General features: G+C 41.2%; 1 protein-coding gene across 9 annotated transcripts in view; it reads right to left on the minus strand.

Annotated features, from left to right (window-relative positions):
* The window catches only part of MAP4 (microtubule associated protein 4), a 258,149-nt gene that overhangs the window by 149,713 nt on the left and 81,693 nt on the right, over nucleotides 1–26,743 (minus strand). For 8 of the 9 annotated variants that reach the window (XM_054016829.1, XM_054016827.1, XM_054016833.1 and 5 more), the window contains exon 3: nucleotides 12,642–12,898. In XM_054016829.1, the coding sequence (XP_053872804.1) occupies nucleotides 12,642–12,879 (238 nt within the window). In that variant the 5' untranslated portion in view covers nucleotides 12,880–12,898. Of the gene's footprint in view, nucleotides 1–12,641; nucleotides 12,899–20,716; nucleotides 20,787–26,743 lie in introns of all 9 variants that reach the window. The other variant, XM_054016826.1, reaches the window with a different exon arrangement.

Below are 26,743 nucleotides of genomic sequence, written 5' to 3' on the forward strand. Positions count from 1 at the left end.
AATTGTTACCTCTACCCTTTTGGACAAACCACTATTATCTTAGCCTTATAATTTGTGGAGCTTCCAAAATGCTTTTGGGACAGAATCTAAGTGGCTCCATTGCTTAACCATGTCCAACTCAGCTTCATTAAAAGAGAGTTGGGAGGTTTAGGGTAGGTTCAGAACTGTTACCCTGTGTGACAAAGACAAGACTAGGGAGAGACATTCTTTTGTCTCCCCATCTGACATGAAACTAACATCTTACAGTTATGGACTAATCCTAGAATAATGATGGAAACTGACATTCTTGTTGCAGTTAGTCAAAGCTGAAATCAATAAATATGGCTCAGGATATTTACCTAAGAAAATTTCAATTGAGACACATTACAAAGCATATGCATTCAAGATATATATGCAAGTTTATTTATATTTGTCTATTACATGAGCACTTAGCTGGATAACTCCCACAAAAGTCAACAGGAGGCACATTGCTAAAACCCAACTCTCATCTCCTAAAATGTCACCCTTCATCAGTATTTAACAAAACAAAACTACTTTAATTACTAAAGTGAACAACAAAAAGCTGTTTTCAGTAAAAATAAAATCAGTCCTGTAAGTAGGGGAGCTTAAAGGCAGTATAATGAAATGTGTTCAGCCTTCAACTTGTTTAATGATATTCACGGTTTCAAGATCAGAGTCTTTCCTGCTCCAAGATTGCTTAAAAGAATTTCCTTGGGAGTACACCTCTACCCCGATATAACACAACCCGATATAACAGGAATTTGGATAGAATGCGGTAAAGCAGCACTCCAGTGGATCAAAGCAAGTTCGATATAACACAGTTTCATCTATAACGCAGTAAGATTTTTTGGCTCCCGAGGACAGCGTTATATCGGGGTAGAGGTGTACTAGGATTTATACCCTGCCTACACTCAAAAGGCAGTTGAGTACTGCGAGATCCAGTGGCTAGGTCAGAGGACTGGGAATCAGGAGATCTGGGTTTAACCCAAATTGGCCACTCTCTCTCTATGTGACTTTGAGAAACTCACAAACTCCCATGTGGCTCAGTTTCCCCAACTGTAACATGGGAAAAGTGAGGCTTAGCCATCTTTGAAAAAGAATTTGAGAACTATGGCTGAGAAGCATTATAAAAGCATTAGTATCCTTCGTACTCCAATTACTAGACAATGCATATATTGCTCTATTACCCAAGGAGTTCTCTAGCCATCCAAATATGTTTATACAATTCAATATTGATCCCACAATCCCACCAACACAGAACTGCTTAGTGTCAGTAACTATATCCACTTCTGCAAACTGCTCCAGAAAGAGTGAAGAACGGCTACAATTTAATATAAAAGCCTGTCATTCTCCAAAATACACAGTGATCTTTAACAGTTGGATTCTGTTGGAATTAATGTTCTGAGCAAGGTTGCCAGCATTACTGGACATCTTCAGACATTATAAGGCCATTTAGTAAAATGACAATACTGTATCCTCCTGGCAACAAGCCCTGTGCAATAAAGGAAATATTGGAATACCTCATCTTTTCTTCCAAAAGCTGCTGCTCAACTTCTAGGAACTCATCCCCCAGTTTTCAGTTGTAAAAAGCATAGTAAAGACAAGCAACTGCAGGAATCATACAGAGCAGCAAGAATTATTTTCTTCTAGTTAATGGTAAAGAACATGCCGCTTGTAACAGAACCTCAGCCTCTCTGGTTGTTAGCTTTATGTTATGCACTGGGGCACCAATTTTTATCTGCAACCAGGAAGAATAACATTTTTATTTTAAATGAAGACCAAGACTTTCCAGGGAGAAAAAGTTAAGACATCATTCATTAATGAGTGCTTTGTAAATTAAGGGTTAAAAACTAGAGTCAGACTTTCTATCTAATCCTGCAAAGGGTAGGGACTGGAGCAGCTGCACTGTACATCAATGATCGTTCTGACTCATCTGCGCTTGCTGACAAATTAGTGTTGCTAACATAGGTATCTTTAAGTGATGTCCATGTTAAGTGGCAATAGGTTGCATAGAATGCAGCACTCAACATGATCAAAATAGGGCATATCCCTACATTCCTTTGCAACTGCTTCAAGTTACCCAAGCAGAGTCCCTTCTTTTCACCCACTCAAATTTTAGGCAAAATCTTCCTCCTCAATCCCTAACCTTGTGTCATCAATTCAGAAAATAGTAGGCCAGTTAAGTGAGTGGGACTAGAAAGCCATGATCGTTTCACTCCTCTAGTGTTCAGAAGAGTAAGCATCACTGATCATCACGGAGATCACCCGCTGAAGCGGTGTCAGTTTTCTACACTTTTTGCTATTGCAGTGTTCTAAAAATAGAAAAATTAAATTGTAAAACTACAAGTGGCGGCAGAGGGACTAAGGAACAGCTGTAGTACAGAAATAAAGCTTTTAACTAACATTTTAAGATGACTAGATTTCACGTTAGGCGTATCCCTTTAAAAACAGCTTTACACAAAGATTCTGTATCCAGTTAATTCAGATGGGGAAGAAACCTCTGCATGTGGAGCCCAGATGCAAGTGAAGAGATATCTATGAATCAAACAGCTAGCCAAATCTGGCCAGAACTGGGAGAGTATCATCCAAAGATTACTACATAAAAGCTTTTACTGTGTAGTAAAGCATTATTTGCTGGGCAGATAGCATCTAAACAAGAACAGATTCAAGAAGAGTTTTGCTCATTTGAGCCTCCCAAAATCAGGCATACCCTTGCCTTGCTGCACTCTCTTGAAAATTAAAAGTAGCAAGACTGACTTCCTGTAAAGCTCTAGTTCTTTGAAATGGACTCTCTAGGTGAGTTATATGAAATAGAAGGGTCCTTAGTCATGGGGGTACAAATGTACTGTTATTACCAGGTGTGTTTTGGTAAAAAGGCCTTGGAGCTGAATATGTACTTCTATTTCAGCTATACAAAGGGCGGTATACAAATTCCCAATAATCTTTTTTAGGCCCAACCCCACTACCATCATAATCTAAACTATTTAAGAATCAAACACATCAATACATCCAAACTCCGTAATCTTTGTCAGAATCACAAGATACTACTTGCATCTGGCCAGTGGATCAAAGGATTGCCTTTATGTAAACAAATTTAAGAAAGCATTCACTACACAGATAATCTCAAGCAAAATGAACAGGGCCAACATATTAAACGATCTCCACATTAATGGCTTGGCGTGGTACATATGTAAGCACAGCCACACTGTTTTGAACACATTTTAATTCACCATCACACAAGCAGTTGACTTGGGTGAGAAGGCAAGAGGGTGGAAAGAAAGACAGACACTTTCAGATAAGCCTATTGAAGAGAGGCCCATTAGTATATTTTATTACTCTTAGACGTGCAGATTGGTTGGATATGCCAGACGATGAATAGAAACCATGACACAAAAGCACAAATGAGAATAATACAACCCAAACATGTTCATAAACAGACTTGTGCACAGTCACTTAGCTGGAATCCACGGCAGAACAGCTGACTTAAAACTAAATAGAGGCTACCTTTACTTGTGCATCTCCAGTACAGACATCCTCAATTAAAAAAAAAATAAAAAAATACATGAATTGGGCCCCCCCAAAAAATTAAATTGGTTTAAAAGATCATGAGATTTAAGAAAATTATGAATTTGAGGCTTTTTATTTGCCTTCTGGTGAGTCTTTTGGATACATTTGGGTCCTGTTTTCAAGTTTTTATCTGCAACCAGGAGGACTAACTTTTTTTTTTTTATTATTTTAAATGACAACCAAGACACTCACTCAATCACATGCCTCCAGGATCAAGGGCTTAAAGAAAATCGCTAACTATCACATGACTTTAATAAAAAAACGAGTATAGGTGCAGTCAGGCACATGCAAATATGCATGTGAATTTTTGCCCTTGGTCATATGACAAGAGCAATAAAAGTGCCAAACATTTAGATTATACATGATCATATGCCTTGTACCTGTGAATTTTCACAGCAAAATGGATGAAGTCAAGTTTTAATAACAGAGTACTCCCACTTAGACTCCACTGAATTGCTATGGTTTATCAAAAACTGAACCACAAAAAGTATAATTTTTAAAAATGCATTTTCTGTAATACATTTAATTGGATCCTAAACCTCAGAGAATTAGTATCCCCAATGATTGGCTTTAACCTTCATTGTCAATACCATGAAAACTCTCATCTCAGGTCTTAACTGCTACAACCTTGCCCCCTCAAATTAATTTAAAATGTTGCTGCAAAGGCAGTTTCTAGAGAATACTTAGTCCTGCCATGAGAGCAGGAGACTGAACTAGATGACCTCTCAAGGGTCACTTCCAGTCCTATGATTCTATGACTCTTGGATAGCTGCTCTGACCACATCAGGTGGGTAATATCAGAAGTTGGTCCAGTAAAAGTATTACCTCACTCACCATGTCTCTCTAACTACTAAGGAAACAATCACAACAGGATTAAATATAAAAGACTATTTAGGGTCTCCCACATTGTGCTCTACTAGTGACGTTTAAAACAACTGTGTGATGCTAGCCAATATAACAATTGTGCTAGAACTTCCTTGTTTTGCTTGGTGCACTGTAGCAACGTTTATATTAACTTCTCCAAGTCGGAAATAAGCCCTTTACCTTCATTTTATAACATGCTAGAGAAACTGGAGTATCATGTCTAGATTTCTAAGACAACATTGAAGGCACTTTTTCTTCTCTCTCCTAAGAAAAAGCACATTTTTTAGCTGTGGATCTAACATCGGACCTGTGGAGTTCTACAGAATAGTCTGCAACAATCTTCACCTTTAATATGCAGCACAGAGATCACCAGCAGCAGGCCTTATGCCTGGATCAAGACTGAGCACTGCATGCTACATCTGCAGTTTCTGCAGCTTTGCTTACATAGAGGGGCAGCTAAAATCTGCCATCCTTCATGCAAATTAAGTGCTGCCCTCAACCTCCTGTCAAGTTGCCAATACACCCCTTTAGCCAAAGTTTTGGATGCTTCTTTATTAACCGAAATATATACTATGAAAAGTACAAAGGAAAAAGGCAGGATAGGAACATTTAAAGAATCAAGGTATCACCTGCAGTACTTTCAACTGTATTTAATTTGATTGCCAAGTTCCTGACAGCAACATAAGAATTGCTGCCTGGAATACTTAAACAGATAAAAAGCTTTTCATTTCAATCCTGTGGGATATTTCATTGTCTGCAATAATGAAATGTAACAATTCTTACAAATGCTAGAGGTTTTACCAGCCATCTAGAAAAAAAAATAATTACGTATATATGGAGAATATTAGTAGTATGGATACAATCCGGATGTCTACATCCACTGACTGACTGATTTTTTTGTGATTCCCATTTTGAGACTAAGGAAATTCCCAGATCAATTAAATATGCAGCTTTTAGGATGCACTTAAGGAACATTTGCTGTCCTTAAAATCAGAAATGTCAGGGGTTTGATTTTTCTTTGCAAAAGCATAGTAAAAACTCACAGAAAGCCTGCAGCCTTCTGCAATGAAGGCACCTATTGCTACTGTGGAGAAAGATAGAAGGAAAGGAAAGGGAAATTTTGTGGTTTGATCTCAAGCTTGCAGGCCCCAGATATGTGCTTTGTTTCCTTATGGGGGAGGGGACGTCTGCTCTGATATGCAGCAATTTGTGTCCACTAGACCATAGTCTAGTACTATCAATGCCCTCTGGTGGCCATTTGAGGGCTAGGATGATAGACAAGCTTGCGATTGGGATGGAGGAAGGGAAATTATTTTTGCACTGTAGACACACTCAAAGGAGTAAAACAGAGGATAGCTTTCTTCCCCCACTTCCGAAAGTAGCAATAGTATCGAGTTTTGAAGCAGCACGGTGTACTTGGAAGCAAGCAGCTGACAGCATACCTGTCTGCAGTCGGGTAGTAAAGCCTGACATTGACTTCTCAGCTGACACCCAAAGCCTATCATTTGAAACAATTGGATTTAAATATTTTCCAAACAGGATAATAGATCCCTCACTTTGTTCTGATTCATCTAATGCAGGGCTTAAAAAACTATCATCGCAGGCTATCTAGACTTCAATTCAATGTCATTTTCACTGCTACAGCCTTCAGGGTACATCACCATTGAAAGCCCTGAAGGTTTGAGAGTTCCTCCAAAAGCCTGAATTTGGGGCCAAAAGATTGAGACTAAACAGGTAGACACAGCAGACAGCTGCAAATAGGGTGACCAGATGTCCCGATTTTATAGGGACAGTCCCGATATTTGGAGCTTTTTCTTATATAGCAGCCTATTACCCCCCACCCCCGTCCTGATTTTTCACACTTGCTATCTAGTCACCCTAGCTGCAAAACGTACAGAAGGCTTTGTACACACCCAAAGCAATTCTCCAGCATTATGTAAAGACCACAACCGAGTAAGAGGATTACCTGGAATTTGCCAAATTATATCCAGCCACTTGCTAGGTATAGTCTAAAACTTCCTAGGAATTGATATCACAATGGGGAAAGCACCACTTGAGGGTTTTTTAAAAACGAACGTTTAGTCTCACTTTGAGACAAATTCCCATCTGACTATACTTCTATTCTCATGACCCCTTCTCTTCCCTTACCCACCCCTCAGTATTCATATGGTTCACACAAGTCCATGCTGGGGCCCATCTGACTGTTTGTTAAGCTCATCTAATCTGGCTCATGGATTAAAAATAAATAAGTAAGTAAGTAAATAAATAAATAAATAAATAAATAAATAAAAACACAACTTTAGCAGAGATGGAATAGCTGGATCCTGATGGGAAATATGACTAAACTCATTTCTGACAGAGGAAAATCAATCTCAGCAGCAAAGATTCTGCTGTCGAAACACATCCCAGCATTTTAACATGAATAAATTAACAAGTGAGAGCTGAAAAAATCTGATCCAGGAAAGTTAGTTTCCTCCCTCATGAAAGAATAAAGCAGTTTTGGAGTCATATTCTGGAGCCTTGAATGTGAAACTCTTGCTAAATGTTATGTAGCAATTTCTGTGCTCAAAAGCTTCATAGGTTCGACGGGGACAGGTGAGCAAAGCCCACAGGTAAGTGGGGAACATGGAGACCGGGGAAATGAGTCGGAAACAAGAGGGAGTGTGGGCTATATTGGCAGAGAGAAAGGAGAGTCAGGAAAAAACTGGGAGGAAAGATCAAACCAGTATTTTAGATGCCTATATACAAATGCGAGAAGTATGGGGAATAAGCAGGAAGAACTGGAAGTGCTAATAAATAAATACAACTATGACATTGTTGGCATCACTGAAACTTGGTGGGATAATACACATGATTGGAATGTTGGTGTGGATGGGTACAGCTTGCTCAGGAAGGATAGACAGGGGAAAAAGGGAGGAGGTGTTGCCTTATATATTAAAAATGTACACACTTGGACAGAGGTAGAGATGGACATAGGAGACGGAAGTGTTGAGAGTCTCTGGGTTAGGCTTAAAGGGGCAAAAAACAAGGGAGATGTCATGCTAGGCGTCTACTACAGGCCACCTAACCAGGTGGAAGAGGTGGATGAGGCTTTTTTCAAGCAACTAACAAAATCATCCAAAGCCCAAGACTTGGTGGTGATGGGGGACTTCAACTATCCGGATATATGTTGGGAAAATAACACAGCGGGGAACAGACTATCCAACAAATTCTTGGACTGCATTGGAGACAACTTTTTATTTCAGAAGGTTGAAAAAGCTACTAGGGGGGAAGCTGTTCTAGACTTGATTTTAACAAATAGGGAGGAACTCGTTGAGAATTTTCAGAGTAACAGCCGTGTTAGTCTGTATCCGCAAAAAGAAGAACAGGAGTACTTGTGGCACCTTAGAGACTAACAAATTTATTAGAGCATAAGCTTTCGTGGACTACAGCCCACTTCTTATACTTCTTATATCATATACAGATATGCATCCGAAGAAGTGGGCTGTAGTCCACGAAAGCTTATGCTCTAATAAATTTGTTAGTCTCTAAGGTGCCACAAGTACTCCTGTTCTTCTTTTTTCGTTGAGAATGTGAAAGTAGAAGGCAGCCTGGGTGAAAGTGATCATGAAATCATAGACTTTGCAATTCTAAGGAAGGGTAGAAGGGAGAACAGCAAAATAGAGACAATGGATTTCAGGAAGGCAGATTTTGGGAAGCTCAGAGAGCTGATAGGTAAGGTCCCATGGGAATCAAGACTGAGGGGAAAAACAACTGAGGAGAGTTGGCAGTTTTTCAAAGGGACACTATTAAGGGCCCAAAAGCAAGCTATTCCGCTGGTTAGGAAAGATAGAAAATGTGGCAAAAGACCACCTTGGCTTAACCACGAGATCTTGCACGATCTAAAAAATAAAAAGGAGTCATATAAAAAATGGAAACTAGGACAGATTACAAAGGATGAATATAGGCAAACAACACAGGAATGCAGGGGCAAGATTAGAAAGGCAAAGGCACAAAATGAGCTCAAACTAGCTACGGGAATAAAAGGAAACAAGAAGACTTTTTATCAATACATTAGAAGCAAGAGGAAGACCAAAGACAGGGTAGGCCCACTGCTTAGTGAAGAGGGAGAAACAGTAACAGGAAACTTGGAAATGGCAGAGATGCTTAATGACTTCTTTGTTTCGGTCTTCACCGAGAAGTCTGAAGGAATGCCTAACATAGTGAATGCTAATGGGAAGGGGGTAGGTTTAGCGGATAAAATAAAAAAAGAACAAGTTAAAAATCACTTAGAAAAGTTAGATGCCTGCAAGTCACCCGGGCCTGATGAAATGCATCCTAGAATACTCAAGGAGCTAATAGAGGAGGTATCTGAGCCTCTAGCTATGATCTTTGGAAAGTCATGGGAGACGGGAGAGATTCCAGAAGACTGGAAAAGGGCAAATATAGTGCCCATCTATAAAAAGGGAACTAAAAACAACCCAGGTAACTACAGACCAGTTAGTTTAACTTCTGTGCCAGGGAAGATAATGGAGCAAGTAATTAAGGAAATCATCTGCCAACACTTGGAAGGTGGTAAGGTGATAGGGAATAGCCAGCATGGATTTGTGAAGAACAAATCATGTCAAACCAATCTGATAGCTTTCTTTGATAGGATAACGAGCCTTGTGGATAAGGGTGAAGCGGTGGATGTGGTATACCTAGACTTTAGTAAGGCATTTGATACGGTCTCGCATGATATTCTTATCGATAAACTAGGCAAATACAAATTAGATGGGGCTACTATAAGGTGGGTGCATAACTGGCTGGATAATCGTACTCAGAGAGTTGTTATTAATGGTTCCCAATCCTGCTGGAAATGCGTAACGAGTGGGGTACCGCAGGGGTCTGTTTTGGGACCGGCTCTGTTCAATATCTTCATCAACGACTTAGATATTGGCATAGAAAGTACGCTTATTAAGTTTGCGGATGATACCAAACTGGGAGGGATTGCAACTACTTTGGAGGACAGGGTCATAATTCAAAATGATCTGGACAAATTGGAGAAATGGTCTGAGTTAAACAGGATGAAGTTTAACAAAGACAAATGCAAAGTGCTCCACTTAGGAAGGAAAAATCAATTTCTCACAAACAGAATGGGAAAAGACTGTCTAGGAAGGAGTACGGCAGAAAGGGATCTAGGGGTTATAGTGGACCACAAGCTAAATATGAGTCAACAGTGTGATGCTGTTGCAAAAAAAGCAAACATGATTCTGGGATGCATTAACAGGTGTGTTGTGAGCAAGACACGAGAAGTCATTCTTCCGCTCTACTCTGCTCTGGTTAGGCCTCAGCTGGAGTATTGTGTCCAGTTCTGGGCGCCGCATTTTAAAAAAGATGTGGAGAAACTGGAAAGGGTCCAAAGAAGAGCAACAAGAATGATTAAAGGTCTTGAGAACATGACCTATGAAGGAAGGCTGAAAGAATTGGGTTTGTTTAGTTTGGAAAAGAGAAGACAGAGGGGACATGATAGCAGTTTTCAGGTATATAAAAGGGTGTCATAAGGAGGAGGGAGAGAACTTGTTCACCTTAGCCTCTAAGGATAGAACCAGAAACAATGGGTTTAAACTGCAGCAAGGGAGGTCTAGATTGGACATTAGGAAAAAGTTCCTAACTGTCAGGGTGGTTAAACACTGGAACAAATTGCCTAGGGAGGTTGTGGAATCTCCGTCTCTGGAGATATTTAAGGGTAGGTTAGATAAATGTCTACTAGGGATGGTCTAGGCAGTATTTGGTCCTGCCATGCGGGCAGGGGACTGGACTCGATGACCTCTCGAGGTCCCTTCCAGTCCTAGAATCTATGAATCTATATTATAATCAAACATTAAACCAGAGCCTTATGCTTCTCTACAAGCTAGGCCATTTCATAGTGCCACGCAGTGTTTAAATCTGATTTATTCTACAGGATTTACTCAGTGGCAGGTAGCACATATTCAACCCTACCTTACATATTATCAGAAGCATTTTTTAAATCGAAATTTGTTGAACAGTCATAACACGTGGGTTTGGTGAGAAAGCACGGTCTTTTTCACAAGCAAATTGATCTCCCATCACCTCGTCAAGAAAAAAAAAAAAAGAAAGAATGAACCATCTGAAAGCAGCACATAATGGGATCAAGAGCCAAGAATGGCTTGTAGTAAACTGACACCATTTGAGATTGCAGAGGTTGACAAACCTTAACAGCCAAGCATGTACAAAGAGACAAAACGCTAAAAAAGCTTTAGTTTATGCACCCACGGTAATCAGGCTCTCCAATTACTTTGGAGAGATCAAAACAACATCAAAATAAGGTCTCTACAATGCTTATGATTTCCATTGCCAGTTACTCCAAGGGAATTTGAACATCCAATTCTTCACGCGATTCCATCAGAAAAACCTCTGCAATACTAAATCTTTGACGCTAAATGTGAAAAAGTTATTTCCCACCCCCAATTTTTTCCACAATGGACAAGTCAATATCTTACAAAAATCTGTTAATTAAACCAAGAGGAGCACATGACTAATCTGAGTAATCACATGATGTTTTGCCACAGCCTTCATCCTTCCTCATCCGACTCTTCACCCTCCCCATTTATCCCCACTCATCACATCATATCTAATATTAGACTAAGCTTTTCAGAGCAGGCACATTTTTTAGTTCTCTATTGTAAAGTACCTCACACTTTCAGATAAAGTAAAATAAAATGTATGATGTGGAACAAATTCCTACGTGCAGTCCAAAGCCACACCAGACGGGGTCTTTAGGACCATCCCTCATTCTGACTGATGACCATTTTAGTCCTTTTATATACACCCCCTTTACCCACCTACATAAGTACCAAGATTAGTGTAAATCTCCCTTCTTCCACAAGGATGAGCAGGTTACCTCGTGAGAGGCAGAGAGTACTTTGCTTTTATTTACATACCACATTTCATGAGAGGTTGACAAAGTGCTTCACATAGATGAGTTTTAGCACCATTTTAGAATTGCAGAAACAGGCACAGGGAAGTTAAGGAACTAGCCCAGAGGTTGGCAACCTTTCAGAAGCGGTGGGCCGAGTCTTCATTTATTCACTCTAATTTAAGGTTTTGCGTGCCAGTAATACATTTTAAGGTTTTTAGAAGGTCTCTTTCTATAAGTCTATAATATATAACTAAACTATTGTTGTATGTAAAGTAAATAAGGTTTTTAAAAAGTTTAAGAAGCTTCATTTAAAATTAAATTAAAATGCAGAGCCCCCCGGACCAGGGGCCAGGACCCGAGCAGTGTGAGTGCCACTGAAAAATCAGCTTACATGCCGCCTTCGGCACACGTGCCATAGGTTGCCTACCCCTGAACTAGCCCAAAAGTATGTGCTGACTCAGTGGCCAAGTAAAGGAGCAGAATTCAAGGCTCCTGAATCCCAGTCCCTTCCTCTAACTCAGTCAGAAAAAAGTCTATTCATCCACCCATCTGGAAAAAGCAGATATTTTCCCCCCATAATCATCAGATTATGTCTGCTATTCATTTGGGCTGGCAAATTTTCAAAGTCAGTAGTGAATGATGCCAAACCTGTTTGTAAACACAGACAGTGAAGAGTGCTCCTGCAGCAAGAGACTAAACTTCTCCTCCCCTCACCCAAAGGTATGCAAAGCACAATTTGAAGTGCTAGAAAGGCAGTACAGTCTAGTGGTTAGAGCACAAGACTGTCAGACAACATGGATTCTATTCCTCATTTAACCACTGACATTATGGGCAGCACTGCCAAGTGATTTAACCTCTGTGACTCAGTTTCTCCATACAGAAAGGATAATATTCCCCCCCCTTTATACATTTATGAGCTTTGGGGTGAAAATATTTAACGTATGTAGTAATGTTTAATACTCGTATAGCACCTTCCATCTGAGGAGGCCAAAGAACTTTACAAACATTAAACTCCATAATACCAGTTCCTGGGAGTTAGGAAGGTTAAGTATCCCCATTTTACAGGCTGGGAAATTAAGGCAGAGGATAAGTGATTTTTTCCAAGATCAAACACCAAGACAGAGGCAGAGTCAGGATTAGAATCCAGACCACTTCACTCCCAGTCCCAAAGTGTAATCATTAGATGTTGCTTAGTTTAAAATGGTGTACAAAAAGTTTTAAGAGGCCTAACACCATGAAACCCACTGTCTGCTTATTGTAATATTTATGTAAGGTGCAACCATTTGGTCTGATGCTTATAGACACTTACTTTCTACCTGACCACCGTCTGTGTGGGGTTTGCTTTTTGGTTCCTGGCTCCCAGCCTTTGCATCATCATCGTCCAGTAGGGGGATATAGTCTGTTTTACCCACTGTTTCTCCAACCACATCATCAAATTTCTCTGCTTCCAGGGTGGCAATGAAGTCTCGTTTCACTTCTTCCTCAATTTCTGCTGGTGGTTCTGTCAGAGCATCCGCAAGACTGAGATTGTTATCAAAGTCAGCCATGCTTTAGCACCTCTGTAACCTGAAGAATGAGAAAGATCATATTTTTAGTAAGAGATCTACTACTACTAGGAGATTGATGCTGGCAGCTGTGTTTACCTGCCTTCACGGTGTTGAAATTCCCAGATGCCCAGAAAACAAAATTAAAGACAACACAGTTCTCCTGAATCAAGTGTTTTTACTGTATGATCCACATTAAACTTCATGTAGTGTTTGCAATCAGATCATAAAACAAAAACTACTAGATGGCTAGCAACTAAGAATTAGCCTAATCTTACATTTTGTTCTCGTGTCTCCTCCAGAGCCAAGAGTTAATTCAGTATCCTCAGCAGCAGAAAACCAACTGACACAAGGCAATCTAGTTCTTGGGCAGGACTCCACCCAGCCTCCCCTATGGAGATTATGTTTTACATAATCTCTGATGTATACCTTAAATCTCAGCGTTGCTTTTCATTTCTTCCACACAGAGGTTCTGCAGCATGCTGCCGTCCTCAGCAGACCTGGCTAGTGACAGTAAACTTTCGCCTTCCCAGCATTTATGTTGGAAGGCAAAGCGCTAATAAATTAAATGCTAAAAATCTCAATGCTCCTAGTTTAATGACTCAATAAGGCAATTGATTTTCCAATCCTTTCCCCTTATGTAGATCAGTGTTCAATGTAGCTCTCTGTGAGACTCAGCAGACAACCTATATTAATCAACCCACCCGATTACTGCAGAAGCTCTTTGGGTACACAGCAAAGATCTCTTTGTGGGGTGGATTCCTGGATTTTAAAAGAGATTAAAGAGAATGCACCAATGAGGGGCAAGGGGGAAAAAGTTGAGTTTTATTGTTCAACAGTATCTGCAAATGCTGTTTTTTCCAGACTAATTTTTAGACTGTTCTGTACTACAGAAGTATTGAAAGTCCCATTCATATGCCCTGTCCAGCCAAAGAACGTCTTCAAGCATGGCCAGAAATAAAAACATGTCCCCATTTAGATACCCCTGTGGTATATTTCAAACCCCATAATACACTCAATTAAGTTTACTTCAACTTTTTAACCATTTACTGTTAAGTACTGAATCCAGATTAGCTTCAGATAGATTTGCTCCACATTTAGAAGCACGGATAATCTGTGCAAAAAGTTGCTGCTCTTTTAAAGATTTAGTTCTCCCTTTTAAAAAAAATCCAGTAAACTATTGTTTTTTTTAAAAAAAAGCATATATAAGACAAAAATGAGGAAGGGAAAAATGGAAAAGGAAAAATGAATAAAAGTGTAACAACAAAGGTAGAGTTCAACCACCGCATTTACTCAACATATCATAAAATTTATTATAAAGTTCATATGCCTAAGCAATATAAGGTCATTATGCATTCTGTCAGACAAGACCCATTATGGCTGACTAAAATGGTACTTATATCAGTTAATATTGTAACAACTCTGTGGCCACATAGGACTTAAGAATTGTCACTATGCTGCTCACCATAGTTTTATGGCAACAGCATAACCCAGATCCTCCTGCATCAAAAGAGTATATGGCTTCTGACACACAGAAATCCTGACTCCAGCCAGTGGAGTGCAGTGTTACAGATACTTCAGAATAGTCCCATGTTTTCAAGAGACTGCTATTTACCCAATTATGTTCAAGCAGGCACTGGAAAGTTTGAAGATTTTAGCCAAAATATTCACCTTTATATAACAGTACCCCTTTTCCAGCACTGGGCTGTTCAAGGAGCAGTAGTGATCTTTTAAGTGTACAAAACTTTAATAGCTATTTTTCATAAAGCTGAAAGCCTTTCAACTTCAGATTTTTGTTTTCTTTTAGCTCCCAGTCCCTTGCCTACTGTCACAATGGACAGTGAAAAAAATTGAGGAACAAGATTTGGTCCAGGTCCCATGTTTAAAGGCTTACGGCATTTAACTATTTGTGGTCAAGTTTTCAGAAGCATCTAATGGAACTTAAGATCCTAAGCATACTATGGCACTTATGAATAGTTTACCGTGGTATTGGTCCCAGCCCTGATAAGTAACAAGATAGCAGACCTTAAAGTGATGTAATTTCAGCCACCACCTTGCTTTATTTCTACTTCAGCAGACACCTGAGGTTAGCTGCCACGGTCTCAGGAAAAGTTAGACCTATAAACAAACACTTTAATCCTTTCATTTGAAAGCCGACATGAAGCACTGCTTTTCTGACACTATAATCTTTAAGTAGCAATTTAAGGGATAGCCATTACTAAAATCATGTCACAAAACTGAAGTAACAGAAGCAAAATTATAGTCGGAAAGTAGTTATAAAGTCCAATACCCTGCAGCAGAGTTAAGGACCATAAGGAATGTTTAAAAGTATATTACGAATAAAACAGAACAAAAATCAAAATAATTACACCTCTACCCAGATATAACACGACCCAATATAACATGAATTCGGATATAATGCGGTAAAGCAGTGCTCCGGGGGGAGGTGGGGGGGGGGCACACTCCGGCGGATCAAAGCAAGTTCTATATAACACGGTAAGATTTTTTGGCTCCCGAGGACAGCGTTATATCAGGGTAGAGGTGTATATTAGTCCACTCCGAGATGGAAATGGTAGAATTGTCAATAATGCAGAAAAGCCAAGTGTTTAATAAATATTTCTGTTCTGTGTTTGGGAAAAATCAGATCTAGACATATCATGATGATGAAACACTTTCCTTTCTAAGAGGAGGATATTAAAGAGCAGCTGCTAAAGTTGGACATTTTTAAATCAACAGGTCCAGATAGCCTGCATTCTAGAGTTTTAGGAGAGCTGGCTGAAGAGTTTGCTGGACCATTAATGTTGGTTCTTAACTCTTGGAACACTGGGAGAGTTCCAGAAGATGGGAAGAAATCTAATGTTGTGGCAATATTTAAAAAGAATAAAGAGGATGACTGAGGTAACTAAAGACCAGTCAGCCAGATACTGATCCCTGGCAAGATAATGGTGTGATGCTCTGTACCTTTGGGGGGGGGGGGGGGGGGGACACGGGACACCTTACACCGCCATGTTCATCTTTATAAAATGGATTGTGTGGTATCCAATGCAAAGTTTGTCATGTTGGGTGTCTTCGGAAGGCTCATGATTCACTGAGCATGGTTGTTATAATGACGTTATAGTAATTGTTAACTAATGCTATAGGTTATAATTTCACGTATGTAGTTATGAGGCTGAAAATATATCCTTGTGGCTTAAAATAAACCCAGGCAAAAACTCTCCAAGAGCAGAGAGGCAGTTCACATCTCATCAGGGCAGGTATGGGACAAACCCAGCCCAGCCTCACAGGAACAAAGGACGCTGGCCTAGGCAGCAACAAAAGAATCCGTTAGACTCTCGAGGGAGTCACCCCCCTTCCCTTGATCAGCTTGGAACTGTGATGAGGTAATGCTCACCTGACTCTGACAGGGGAGCCAAGAGGGAAGAAAGGACATGATAAAAGGGAGAGACATCTATAGACTTCATCAACAGAACATGGCAGTTTCAGAGTTCAGGAGCTGCTGCTGATCACAGGTGTGGCTGGTAAGTGCCACCTGTTACTAAAGTTGCCCACTTTCCATTATATAAGACCCTGTTTTCAGTTGCTTATAAAACTTTGCCAAATGAACCATCCGGACTGATATTTTATGTTCTGGGTTTCTGCCTCAGGCTTTTAATTTCAGCCAAACTGGTTCAGCCATTTCTGAGAATGAAGCTAGGGAAAACTAACCAGCATTACTTGTGCAGTAATGATGGTTCTTCAAGATGTGTCCCACAATGGGTGCTCCGTGATCCATCCACCTCCCCTCTACTTCGCAGCTCTTGTCAAGGACTTTGTGGTAGAGAAGGAAATGAGGGGGGTTTGCCCACGCAGCACTGGTTAGCCTGGTGGCAGAGCACGAGGGCAGGGACAGCGCATGTGCAGGCCGAATGGACACTGCTACCAAAGTTCTCCGATCAGCACCACAGGGACGCAAATGCACCTACAGTGGAGCACCCATAGGGACACTACTTGAATAAGAAATAAATTTTACCCATGTTAAAAAGTTCTGGCAACCCTTTGATAACCTCTAGCGCCCACATGCTTTGGAGTAGGGACTTGAAATTCGGCAGAGGTAGTCTTTTGCCAACCCAGTGAACATCTGCCCAAATTTGGCCAAGTTATAAGCCTGTGAAAAAAATGGCAGTTCACACATGATCAGTTGAAACTTTGATTTTAGCAGCTAAAATTTCAGAAGATTCTGTCCTCAATGAGCATGCTCAAACCTCTCACAGCTCCTAGTGCTGACCAGATTGCACATGTGCCATCCCCACAGAGCAGGCTCTTCAGCCCAAGGCTTCAGGGTCAAAGCCAGTCTTTCCCTGTAATGGTTGCTCCCAGCAGTTCCAAGCCAGGATGGGGCTGGGCACTGGAACTGAGAACAGGGAGCCTGTTTCTCCTGTGCTCTCAGTGACCCCTCTTCTGCTATTCAGGCAATGTGGAAGAACCACCACCTGATCTGAATGCAGGAGGTCAGGAATAGATTGGGACACAAGGTCTGGAGGGGGGTTGAGAAAGGAGACTTTGGTCAGTTTGGAACTGCAATGAGGTAAGGCTCACCTGACTCTGAAGTGTGGGGGGGGAAGGGAGAGGAGGGAGGGCAAAGCCAAGAGGGAAGAAAGGACATGATAAAAGGGGGGAGACATTTGCCATGCTCTCTCTCTCTCCACATCCATCTACAGACACCACACCAAGTGACTGAAGCACTGATCAAAGTGGAGAGCCTGCCTGAAGAGCAACCAGCCAGCCTGTGGTGAGAAGCATCTAAGTTTGTAAGGGCACTGAAAGTGTTACGATCAGCTTAGAATGCGTTTTGCTTTGATTTCATTTGACCAAATCTGACTTATGTTTTCACTTATAATCACTTAAAATCTATCTTTATAGTTAATAAATTTGTTTGTTTATTCTACCTGAAACAGTATGTTTGGTTTGAAGTGTGTCAGAGACTCCCCTTAGGATAACAAGCCTGATACCTATCAATTTCTTTGTTAAATTGACGAACTCATATAAGCTTGCAGTGTCCAGCAGGCATAACTGGGCACTGCAAGACTGAGGTTCCTAGGGTTGTGTCTGGGACTGGAGATATTGGCTAGTGTCATTCGGTTGCACAACCCAAGGATCAGCTTACGTGCCAGAGGCTGTGCGTGAACAGCCCAGGAGTGGGGGTTCACACAGCAGAGCAGGGTAAGGCTGGCTCAGAGAGTCAAGGATTGGAGTGACCTAGCAGATCACCGGTCCAGATAACATCAGAGGGGAACGTCACAAATGGACTGGCTGATATGGGACTTGATTAATAAAAAATTAAAGGAGGGGTACTGTCATTAATGCAAATCAGCATCGGTTTATGGAAATCCTGTCAAATTAACTTGATATCTTCTTTTCAATGAGATTACAAGTTTAGTTGATAAAAATAATAATAATGATGGAATATATTTAGACTTCTGTAGTCATTTGCCTTGGTAGCACACATTTTGATTAAGAAACTAAACTAGAATGATACAAAATCAACATGGAACTCATTAAATGGATTAAAAACTGACTAAATTACAGGTCTCAAAATGTAACTGTCAACAGGGAATTATTTTCCAGCAGGTATGTTTCCAGTGGGTCCTGCGGAGATTGGTTCTTGGCCCTATTTAACATTTTTATCAATGACCTGGAAGAAAACAAAATCACCACTGAAAGTTTGCGGATGACACAAACTGTGGGAGTGGTAAATAATAAAGAGGCCAGGTTACTGTCGGAGTGATCTGGATCATTTGATAAACTAGGCGCAAGGCAACAATCTGTATTTTAATATGGCCAAATGTAAATGTATACATCTAGGAACAAAGAACGTAGGCCACATTTACAGGATGGGGGACTCTATCCTGGGAAGCAATGACTCTGAAAAAAATTTTAAGGGTCATGGTGGATAGTAAGTTGAACATGAGCTCCCATTACAATGGTGTGGGCCAAAAAAGGCTAATGAGACCCTTGGGTGCATAAATAGGGTAATGTCAAGGAGGAGTAGAGAGGTTATTTTATCTCTGTATTTAGCACTGGCATGACCATTATTGGAACACTGCATCCAGTTCTAGTAACCATAGTTCAAGAAGGATGCTAATAAATTGGAGAGGGTTCAGAGAAGAGTCACAAGAATGATTAAAGGATTAGAAAACATGCTTTGTGGTGGTAGACTTATAAAACCATAAGGTCAGAAGGGACCGCAAGGGTCATCTAGTCTAACCCACTGCCAAGATGCAGAATTTGTTGCATCTAACCATGCAAGACAGATGGCTACCCAGCCTGCCTTTGAAAACCTCTGGTGAAGGAGTTTCCACAACCTCCCTAGGCAGCCTGTTCCATTGTCCTACTGTACTTACAGTTAGGAAGTTCTTCCCAAAATTTAATCTCAATCTGCTACCTTGTAGTTTGAACCCACTGCCTCTTTATGGCAGCCTTTCAAGTATTTGAAGACTGCTATCATGTCCCCCCTTAATCTCCTCTTTTCCAAACGAAACATACCGAGTCCCTTCAGCCTTTGTTCTTTCCATCCCTTTGATCATCTTTGTCGCTCACCTCTGGATCCTTTCCAGTTTCTCTATGGCCTTTCTATACATTGGTGACCAAAACTGGACACAGTACTCCAGCTGAGGCCTAACCAGCGCCGAGTAGAGTGGTCCAATCACCTCCCGTGCCTTGCATGTTATGCCTCTTATTGCAACCTAAAACTGCATTTGCTTTTTTTGCAACAGCATCAAATTGTTGACTCATGATGAGGTTGTGATCTACCACAACTCCCAGATCCTTCTCAGCAGTGCTGCTGCCAAGCCAGTTATCCCCCATTCTGTATTTGTGCACTTGGTTTTTCTTCCCTAAATGTAGCACCTTACATTTGTCTTTGTTGAATTTAATTTTGTTGTCTATAGTCCAGTTCTCCAATTTATCAAGATCAATTTGAATTTTAGCTCTATCCTTCAAAATGTTGGCAACCCCCGCCACCCGGCTGTGTCTCATCTGCAAATTTGATCAGTATGCTCTCTATTCCTACATCCAGGTCATTAATAAAGATGTTAAACACCAGACCAAGAACAGATCCCTGTGGAACCCCACTTGAGTCCTCCTTCCAAACTGACATCATTCAATTAATAGCTATTCTTTGTTTGCCGTTGTTTGCGTAATACCAATTACGTATCCACTTTAATAGTATTTCCGCTGAGCCCGCATTTCTCCAGCTTACTTATCAGAATGTTATGTGGGGCAGTGTCAAAAGCCTTGCTAAAGTCCACATATATTGTGTCCACAGCATTCCCCCTATCCACCAAACCAGTTACCCTGTCAAAGAGGAAAATCAAGTTGGTTTGGCATAATTTGTTCTTAGTAAATCCATGCTGGCTGCTGAGGATTACCCCTTCATCCTCCAGGTATTCGCAAATTGAATGTTTTAGACATTGCTCTAGTTACTAGAGTCTAGTAGGTTCCCAGGTATCAAGGTCAGGCTGACTGGTCTATAGTTCCCCAGCTTCTCCTTTTTAAAGACGGACAATATGTTAACCCTTCTCCAGTCTTCCAGCACCTCTCCTGTCATCCATGAATGGCTCCAAGATTCTTCAGCTAATTCCTTCAGCACCCTGGGGTGGATAGCATCAGGCCCTGCTGACTTGAATTCATTCAAATTAGTCAAAGGATCTCTGAGGTGTTCTTATCCTGATCTGCATCTCTCCCCCTTTATTGTCTATGGTAATTTTACCAGTCATCCAGTCACATATCTTTTGTGACAAGACTGAAACAAAGTAGGCATTGAGCAGTTCTGCCTTTCTATCACCTTCCATTACCAGCTTACCTTCCTTCATTGAGCAGCGGACCCTCACTGTCCCTGATCTTTCTTTTTTGGTAGACAGAAGGAGTTCAATCTATTTAAAGAGAAGATTAAGGGTTCAGAGTCTATAAGTAGCTATATGGGGAACAAAAATTTGATAATGGGCTCTTCAATCTAGCAAACCAAAATACAACGGTTGGAAGCTGACGCTAGAAAAATTCAGACTAGAAATAAGGCGCATTTTAACAGTGAGAGTAATTAAGCACTGGAACAATATACCAAGGACTGTGGCAGATTCTTCATCACTGGCAATTTTTAAATCATGATTGGATGTTTTCCTAACATATAGGCTCTAGTTCAAACAGCAATTATTTCATGGAAGTTCTATGGCTTGTGTTATGCAGGTGGTCAGATTAGATAAGTTGTTTTCAACGTATGGTCTGCGGACCCATGGGGGTCCACAGACCATGTCTAAGATTTCCAAAAGGGTCCACACCTCCATTTGAAACTTTTTAGGGGTCCACAAATGAAAAAAAGGTGAAACCCACTGGATTAGATGATCACAGAGGTCCGTTCTGACCTTACAATCTATGAATGACAGAATTGGAGCTAGAAATGCACTCTATTTACAGATGGAAACCTGACTCCTGGCATTTGTTTGTAACCATGACCGTTCACAAAGTATACCTCATAGGAGTCACAGACCGTTCATTCCAGTAATACTATCTTCTATTCCAGGTCAATGCCAATGCAACAAGTCCCAAAACTCGTAATTTCATTTTGTGAATAACCATCAATTTGAACAATTATTTATAGACAAGTCCCAAAAAGGGCTCAGCCCCCCGTTTTTACAAACTTCCATGTGTTCATGACCACACAGTCCTCTGAGTACACATTGCAATCAATTGTTTATCACAATACTAAAATATTTCCATCAGCTTGCAGTTTTCATTCAGCCAGTGAAGACATCGGCATCCTTTTTATTATTTGTATTAGTCTCAAAGTCTTGAGTTATTTGTTAGCAGAGCTTCCTCTCAACAGCAGAGTTTAGAACTGCCCAGAATAGTAAATCATGGCCATCCTCCTACTCAGATGGAAACTATTACTGACTTGAAATATAGGCCCTACTAACATTCATCTGCCCTTGGATAATAAAGGCTGAGTAAGCATCTAAAGCCAACTCCAGATGGCCTGCAAACCAATGTGTCCCCATATCTCTTGGATTGTAAGAAGAGCCTTGGTTTATGTCCAATCCAAACATTTCAGAAACAGTTAAGCAGCCATTGTTCCGTGGAAATATTTTCTGTTGCTTTCCTTCAAAGCCTGCCTAGTCACACACTCGCCAGGATGATAACTATTTACACTACTGAGCCACCACAACAGAACAGCATCTAATCAGAGGCAGAAGCTGCAGCATAGGTGGTGCTTAGAGAAGAAACTGTTTATCATGTTTAGGGCATCATCTGGGATGGTCCCATCTAGACTAAGTTCTAGCGATATTGCATCAAAAAAAGATTGCATGATCCTCATTTGCAAAAGAATGGATGGACTGGGTCAACCTAATCTCCATTAAATAGGATGGAGGATTTAGCACATTCAAACCTATACAGCAAGTGAGGCATTACAGAAACTGACTTTCTGTACACTTATGGGAAGTAAATATCCTGATGTTTAATTTCATAAGTTATGTGGTAGTTATGCAACATCAGCACAACTAACTGGAAGACTTAAGTCATGTTATTGGAACTTAATATAAAATTTATCTCTAATGGAGTCTCTGAAGGCATAGCAAACTGGCAGACTGATGTGCCAGCACAAAACTATCCTGTGCCAATGGGCAAACCTCAAGTAGTTCTGAGGATCTCAGCCTACTTCCCAGCCAAGAAAGAATCTTGAAATTCACTTCAGAGGTTTACTTCCTCAGCTGACTCAGGAGATGGCTTCAGAGTGACAGCTGACACCATCCCCCTTGCCGTAGGAGCACAGCAGTAGCACAAACAGCACTCATTCCTGCTCAGCCTTTCCCCAGCCCTTATTGTTACATGCTCCTTTCTCCCACTTAAGGCAGCATTCCTCAAAGGCACAAAGCAGGTTAGCACAACAACTAAACTACAGAAGACCTACATGTATAGGTGTTATTTATACCTTTGTAAGTGCCCCTCATACCAGCTAACTCTGTCTCATGCAGGGAGAAATGGACTGCAGCATCTGTGAGTAATGCTTTCTATCATTTTCAGTTTTCTAGGAGACTCCATCCCATCCTGACAGATGATGACCTAGCCTCAGTTATTCACGCTTTTGTCACTTCTGGGAAGGACTACAGCAATGTGATATACCTGGGCATGAAGCCTTCAAACACTTCGGAAACTTCAACTAGTACGGAACACTGCAACGCATCTCCTCAGCAACACAGGCTACCGTGACCACATCAAATCTGTCTTCCACTCTGTACACTTGTTTCCCACAAAATTTCTAATCAAGGTCTCAGTCTTTATCTTCAAGGCACTTCATGGCCTGGCCCAGGATAGCTAAAAGATTGCCTAAAGCTCCAGGATGAAGAAACTGGTCGACAGTTATACTCTGGCACAATGAACTCTTTATAATAAGGGTATATCTCATCTGTAGTACAGGAGACAGCGCTTTCTCAAGCCTGACTGAGACTGTGGAATTAACCCCCCCAGGAACTAAAGACCATCACAAACCTTAACACCTTCTGCTCCAAGTGCATGGCATATTTCTTTGACTTTGCCTTCTCACAAAGACATAGCAACACACATTTAAAAAAAAAACATAAAACCCTACCAAAACATGACATTTTACTGCACACACTTCTCTTCTGAGGGAGAGAATGAGACTACAAACAACATGTGACTGATGTGTAGTCACATTGCTTATCACACTACTGGAAGGCACTCAGATTTAAAAATTTTATTAACATGTTTAAAAAAAAGTGAATAGTACAGAGTTTAAGCATAGAAGTTTCTGGTTATCAGGGAATAACGTACAGATTATCGAGGGTGCGAAGTTCGGTTTAAGATCAGGTCTCGTAAGGAATACATAATCTGCAATATCCCCGATTGGGGGTAAAAGGTTGATGGGTCAAAGTACAGACATTGAGATATGAGGGTATGATGTTCATATAATGGCTATGTTCAGGTGTGGAGTATAATGAGTGGATATGATGATGAGGATGGACTGATAGATTCTTATACCACACTCATCAATGTAGAATAGAAAATAGAATATACTGTCCTGCACGCTGCACATTCCCTCCGTCTGTGTAACTGCTTGCCAGCCTGTGAGCTTTTCACTGATTCACCCTTGGCAGCCTCTCCCTGCTCAACCCCCTAGGGTCTTTGGGGTTTTACATCTCCTTTGATCCCAGACTAGGCCTTGGGAAAAGTAAACCATTCTAGCCTAGATGGACTGAGATAGTTTATCCCCCACAGATGACACAGGCGTTATCTTAGCTGCTTTGAAGGTGTGTACCTGGGGCTCTTATCTTCGCCATAGTTTCATTTCCTGTGGGTTTTCCCATTTACAGCTTCCTTTAACACAACTCGATAGCAAGTAACCCCTCATAATCAAACAGAGGCTTGCACCATGTTTCATTCAAAATAAATAAATAAATTTATATTTATATTTCAGTTCATCACACCCCAACTCATTTTATTTTGCAACTCACCGAGCTAGAGGAGCAGAGCAGCTGAAGGAAGACTGTCAGTAGAATTGATTCTCGTGTACCATTCCTCTCCAAACTCTCTGTATGCGGAGAGTATTTAAATTATAATATCATAGTCAGAGATCAAGACTCAATCCCCTTCCCCATCCACAAACAAGAAGATGAAAAGACAGGTGGAGACAGAGCAAGGGTTTTCAGAAGGCATTTTTATGGGCACTATATAGTAGTAGGCAGACTATTTACATCTTATGTTGAATACATATGTTTTCTGTGCACAGAAACTTGCCTCCTACAGATTTTGGCAAAGGAGATATTCTTCTTAGGGAAACAGACTATATATTACAAACACCACCCTCTGTCAGCCATGTAATGCAGACAGCAGACTGCTTGCTGAAGTCTGATCCTTGTAGGAATCCACACTGTCTCCAGCTAGGACAGACACTGGAAGTGAGCTTTTCACAACCATCCAGATCACTGCTTTGAAATACAGCAGCTTTAGAAAGAATTCACTGTTCTTGTGATTTGTAGCAAATGAACTTTACCCCTAGACTAGAACGGGAGAAGATCTGATGTGAGAAGCTAGGGATGGTACTCGGATTTGCTAGCATTTACACTCCCCAGACCTCCGAGCATGAACTCTATTTTACTCTCTCCTGCCCATCAAGGGATTCAATTAAGAAGTTTCAGAGTAACAGCCGTGTTAGTCTGAATCCGCAAAAAGAAGCAGCTCTTCCTAAGGTCAAACATTTCTTTCGTTAATCTTCTTTGGGCAGGTCTACATTCCAGATTTCCCCCAATGTGAATTATTTAGGCATAAAGCTGCTGCAGTCAGTATATCACTTGTCTGTATGCTTACTTGGCTCCTTGCATCGCCACTGCATATACTCACCAGAAATGCTTGTTTTGATGCACAGTGCAGTGCACTATGGGTAGGTAATTCCAGTCTGTAGCTTGCCACCATTCAGTACACTGTCTTTTGGGAAGTTTGCATAATGGGACAGAAATGAGTCATGCAGGGATGACTGGGACTGCAGAGTTAAGTTCCCATCATACTACTTTCTCAATCCCATAATGCCATCTTTACCCTATAATTTTTACTCCTATTTTGAAAATCCCACAAACCCATGAGGGACTTGTCACTGTTCATCATTTCTGACAGAAGCATGGAGCCTGCACACCTCTGCACTATTGTCATGAGCATTGCAAGCACGGTTCACATGATCCTCCAGTATTTGCAGAGCCACAGGGAATGTGATGATTTCCTGGAGGGCAGATTGCTGTGGGACACAGTGAGAACTAATTCAAGGCTGTTGGTGGCGTTCACAGAGCAGCTGTTGGGCCCGAGAAACAAGCACTGACTGGTGGTTTCACAGCATAATGCAGGATTGGGAAGACTAGCAGTGGCTGCAGAACTTTCAGATGCGCAAGGTCACATTCCTGGATCTGTGTGCTGAGCTCACTCCTCCAGCAGAGGGACACCAGAATAAGAGCCGCACAGATAGCGGAGAAGTGAGTGGCGATCACACTGTGGAAACTTGCAATGCTGGATTGCTACCAGTCAATGAGAAATCATTTAGTTGGAGTTGTAAAATTGATTGTGGGGGCCATTGTCATGCAAGTGTTCCAGGCCATTAGCAGTCTCCTTACACAAAGGACTGTGACTCTCGACAATGTGCAGGACCATAGTGGGTGGATTTTCAGAAATGGGGGTTCCTGAGCGGTGGAGAGATAGACGGCGCACACATCCCTATTATGGCACCAGACCACTTTGCTACAAAGTACATCAACAGAAAGGCTACTTTCCTACGATGATGCTTGTGGATCACTGGGGTTGCTTCACTGACATCAGTGTTGGATGGTTAAGGAAGGTGAATGACACTCATCTTTAACACAGGACAGTACAGAAAGCTACAAGCAGGGACTTTATTTCCCAATCAGTAGATTACTGATGTTGAAATGCCAGTAGTAATCCTGGGGGACCCAGTCTACCCCTTACTCCTCTAGCTCATGAAGCCATACACCAGCCACTCGATAGCACCAAAGGAGGATTCAACTACCAGATCAACAGGTGCAGAATGACAGTTGAATGTGCCTTTGGTAGATTGAAGGGGCGCTGACATTGTTTACTCACAAGACTGCATCTCAGGGAGAAAAATATCTCAATGCTTGTAGCTGCCTGATGTGTCTTGCATAATATCTGGGAAGCTAAAGGGGAAAGCCGGACGTCAGGTTGGAGGACAGAGGTGGAGCAGCTGTCTGCTGAGTTTGAACAGCCAGACACAAAAGAGCTCAACACAGAGCTATATGGCTCAGAGGCTTTGAAAGAGCACTTTAACAGTGAGCCTCCGTAATGCATAGTGGTGTACCGT

Source organism: Malaclemys terrapin, chromosome 2 (assembly GCF_027887155.1).
Source record: "Malaclemys terrapin pileata isolate rMalTer1 chromosome 2, rMalTer1.hap1, whole genome shotgun sequence".
Lineage (NCBI taxonomy): Eukaryota > Metazoa > Chordata > Testudines > Emydidae > Malaclemys > Malaclemys terrapin.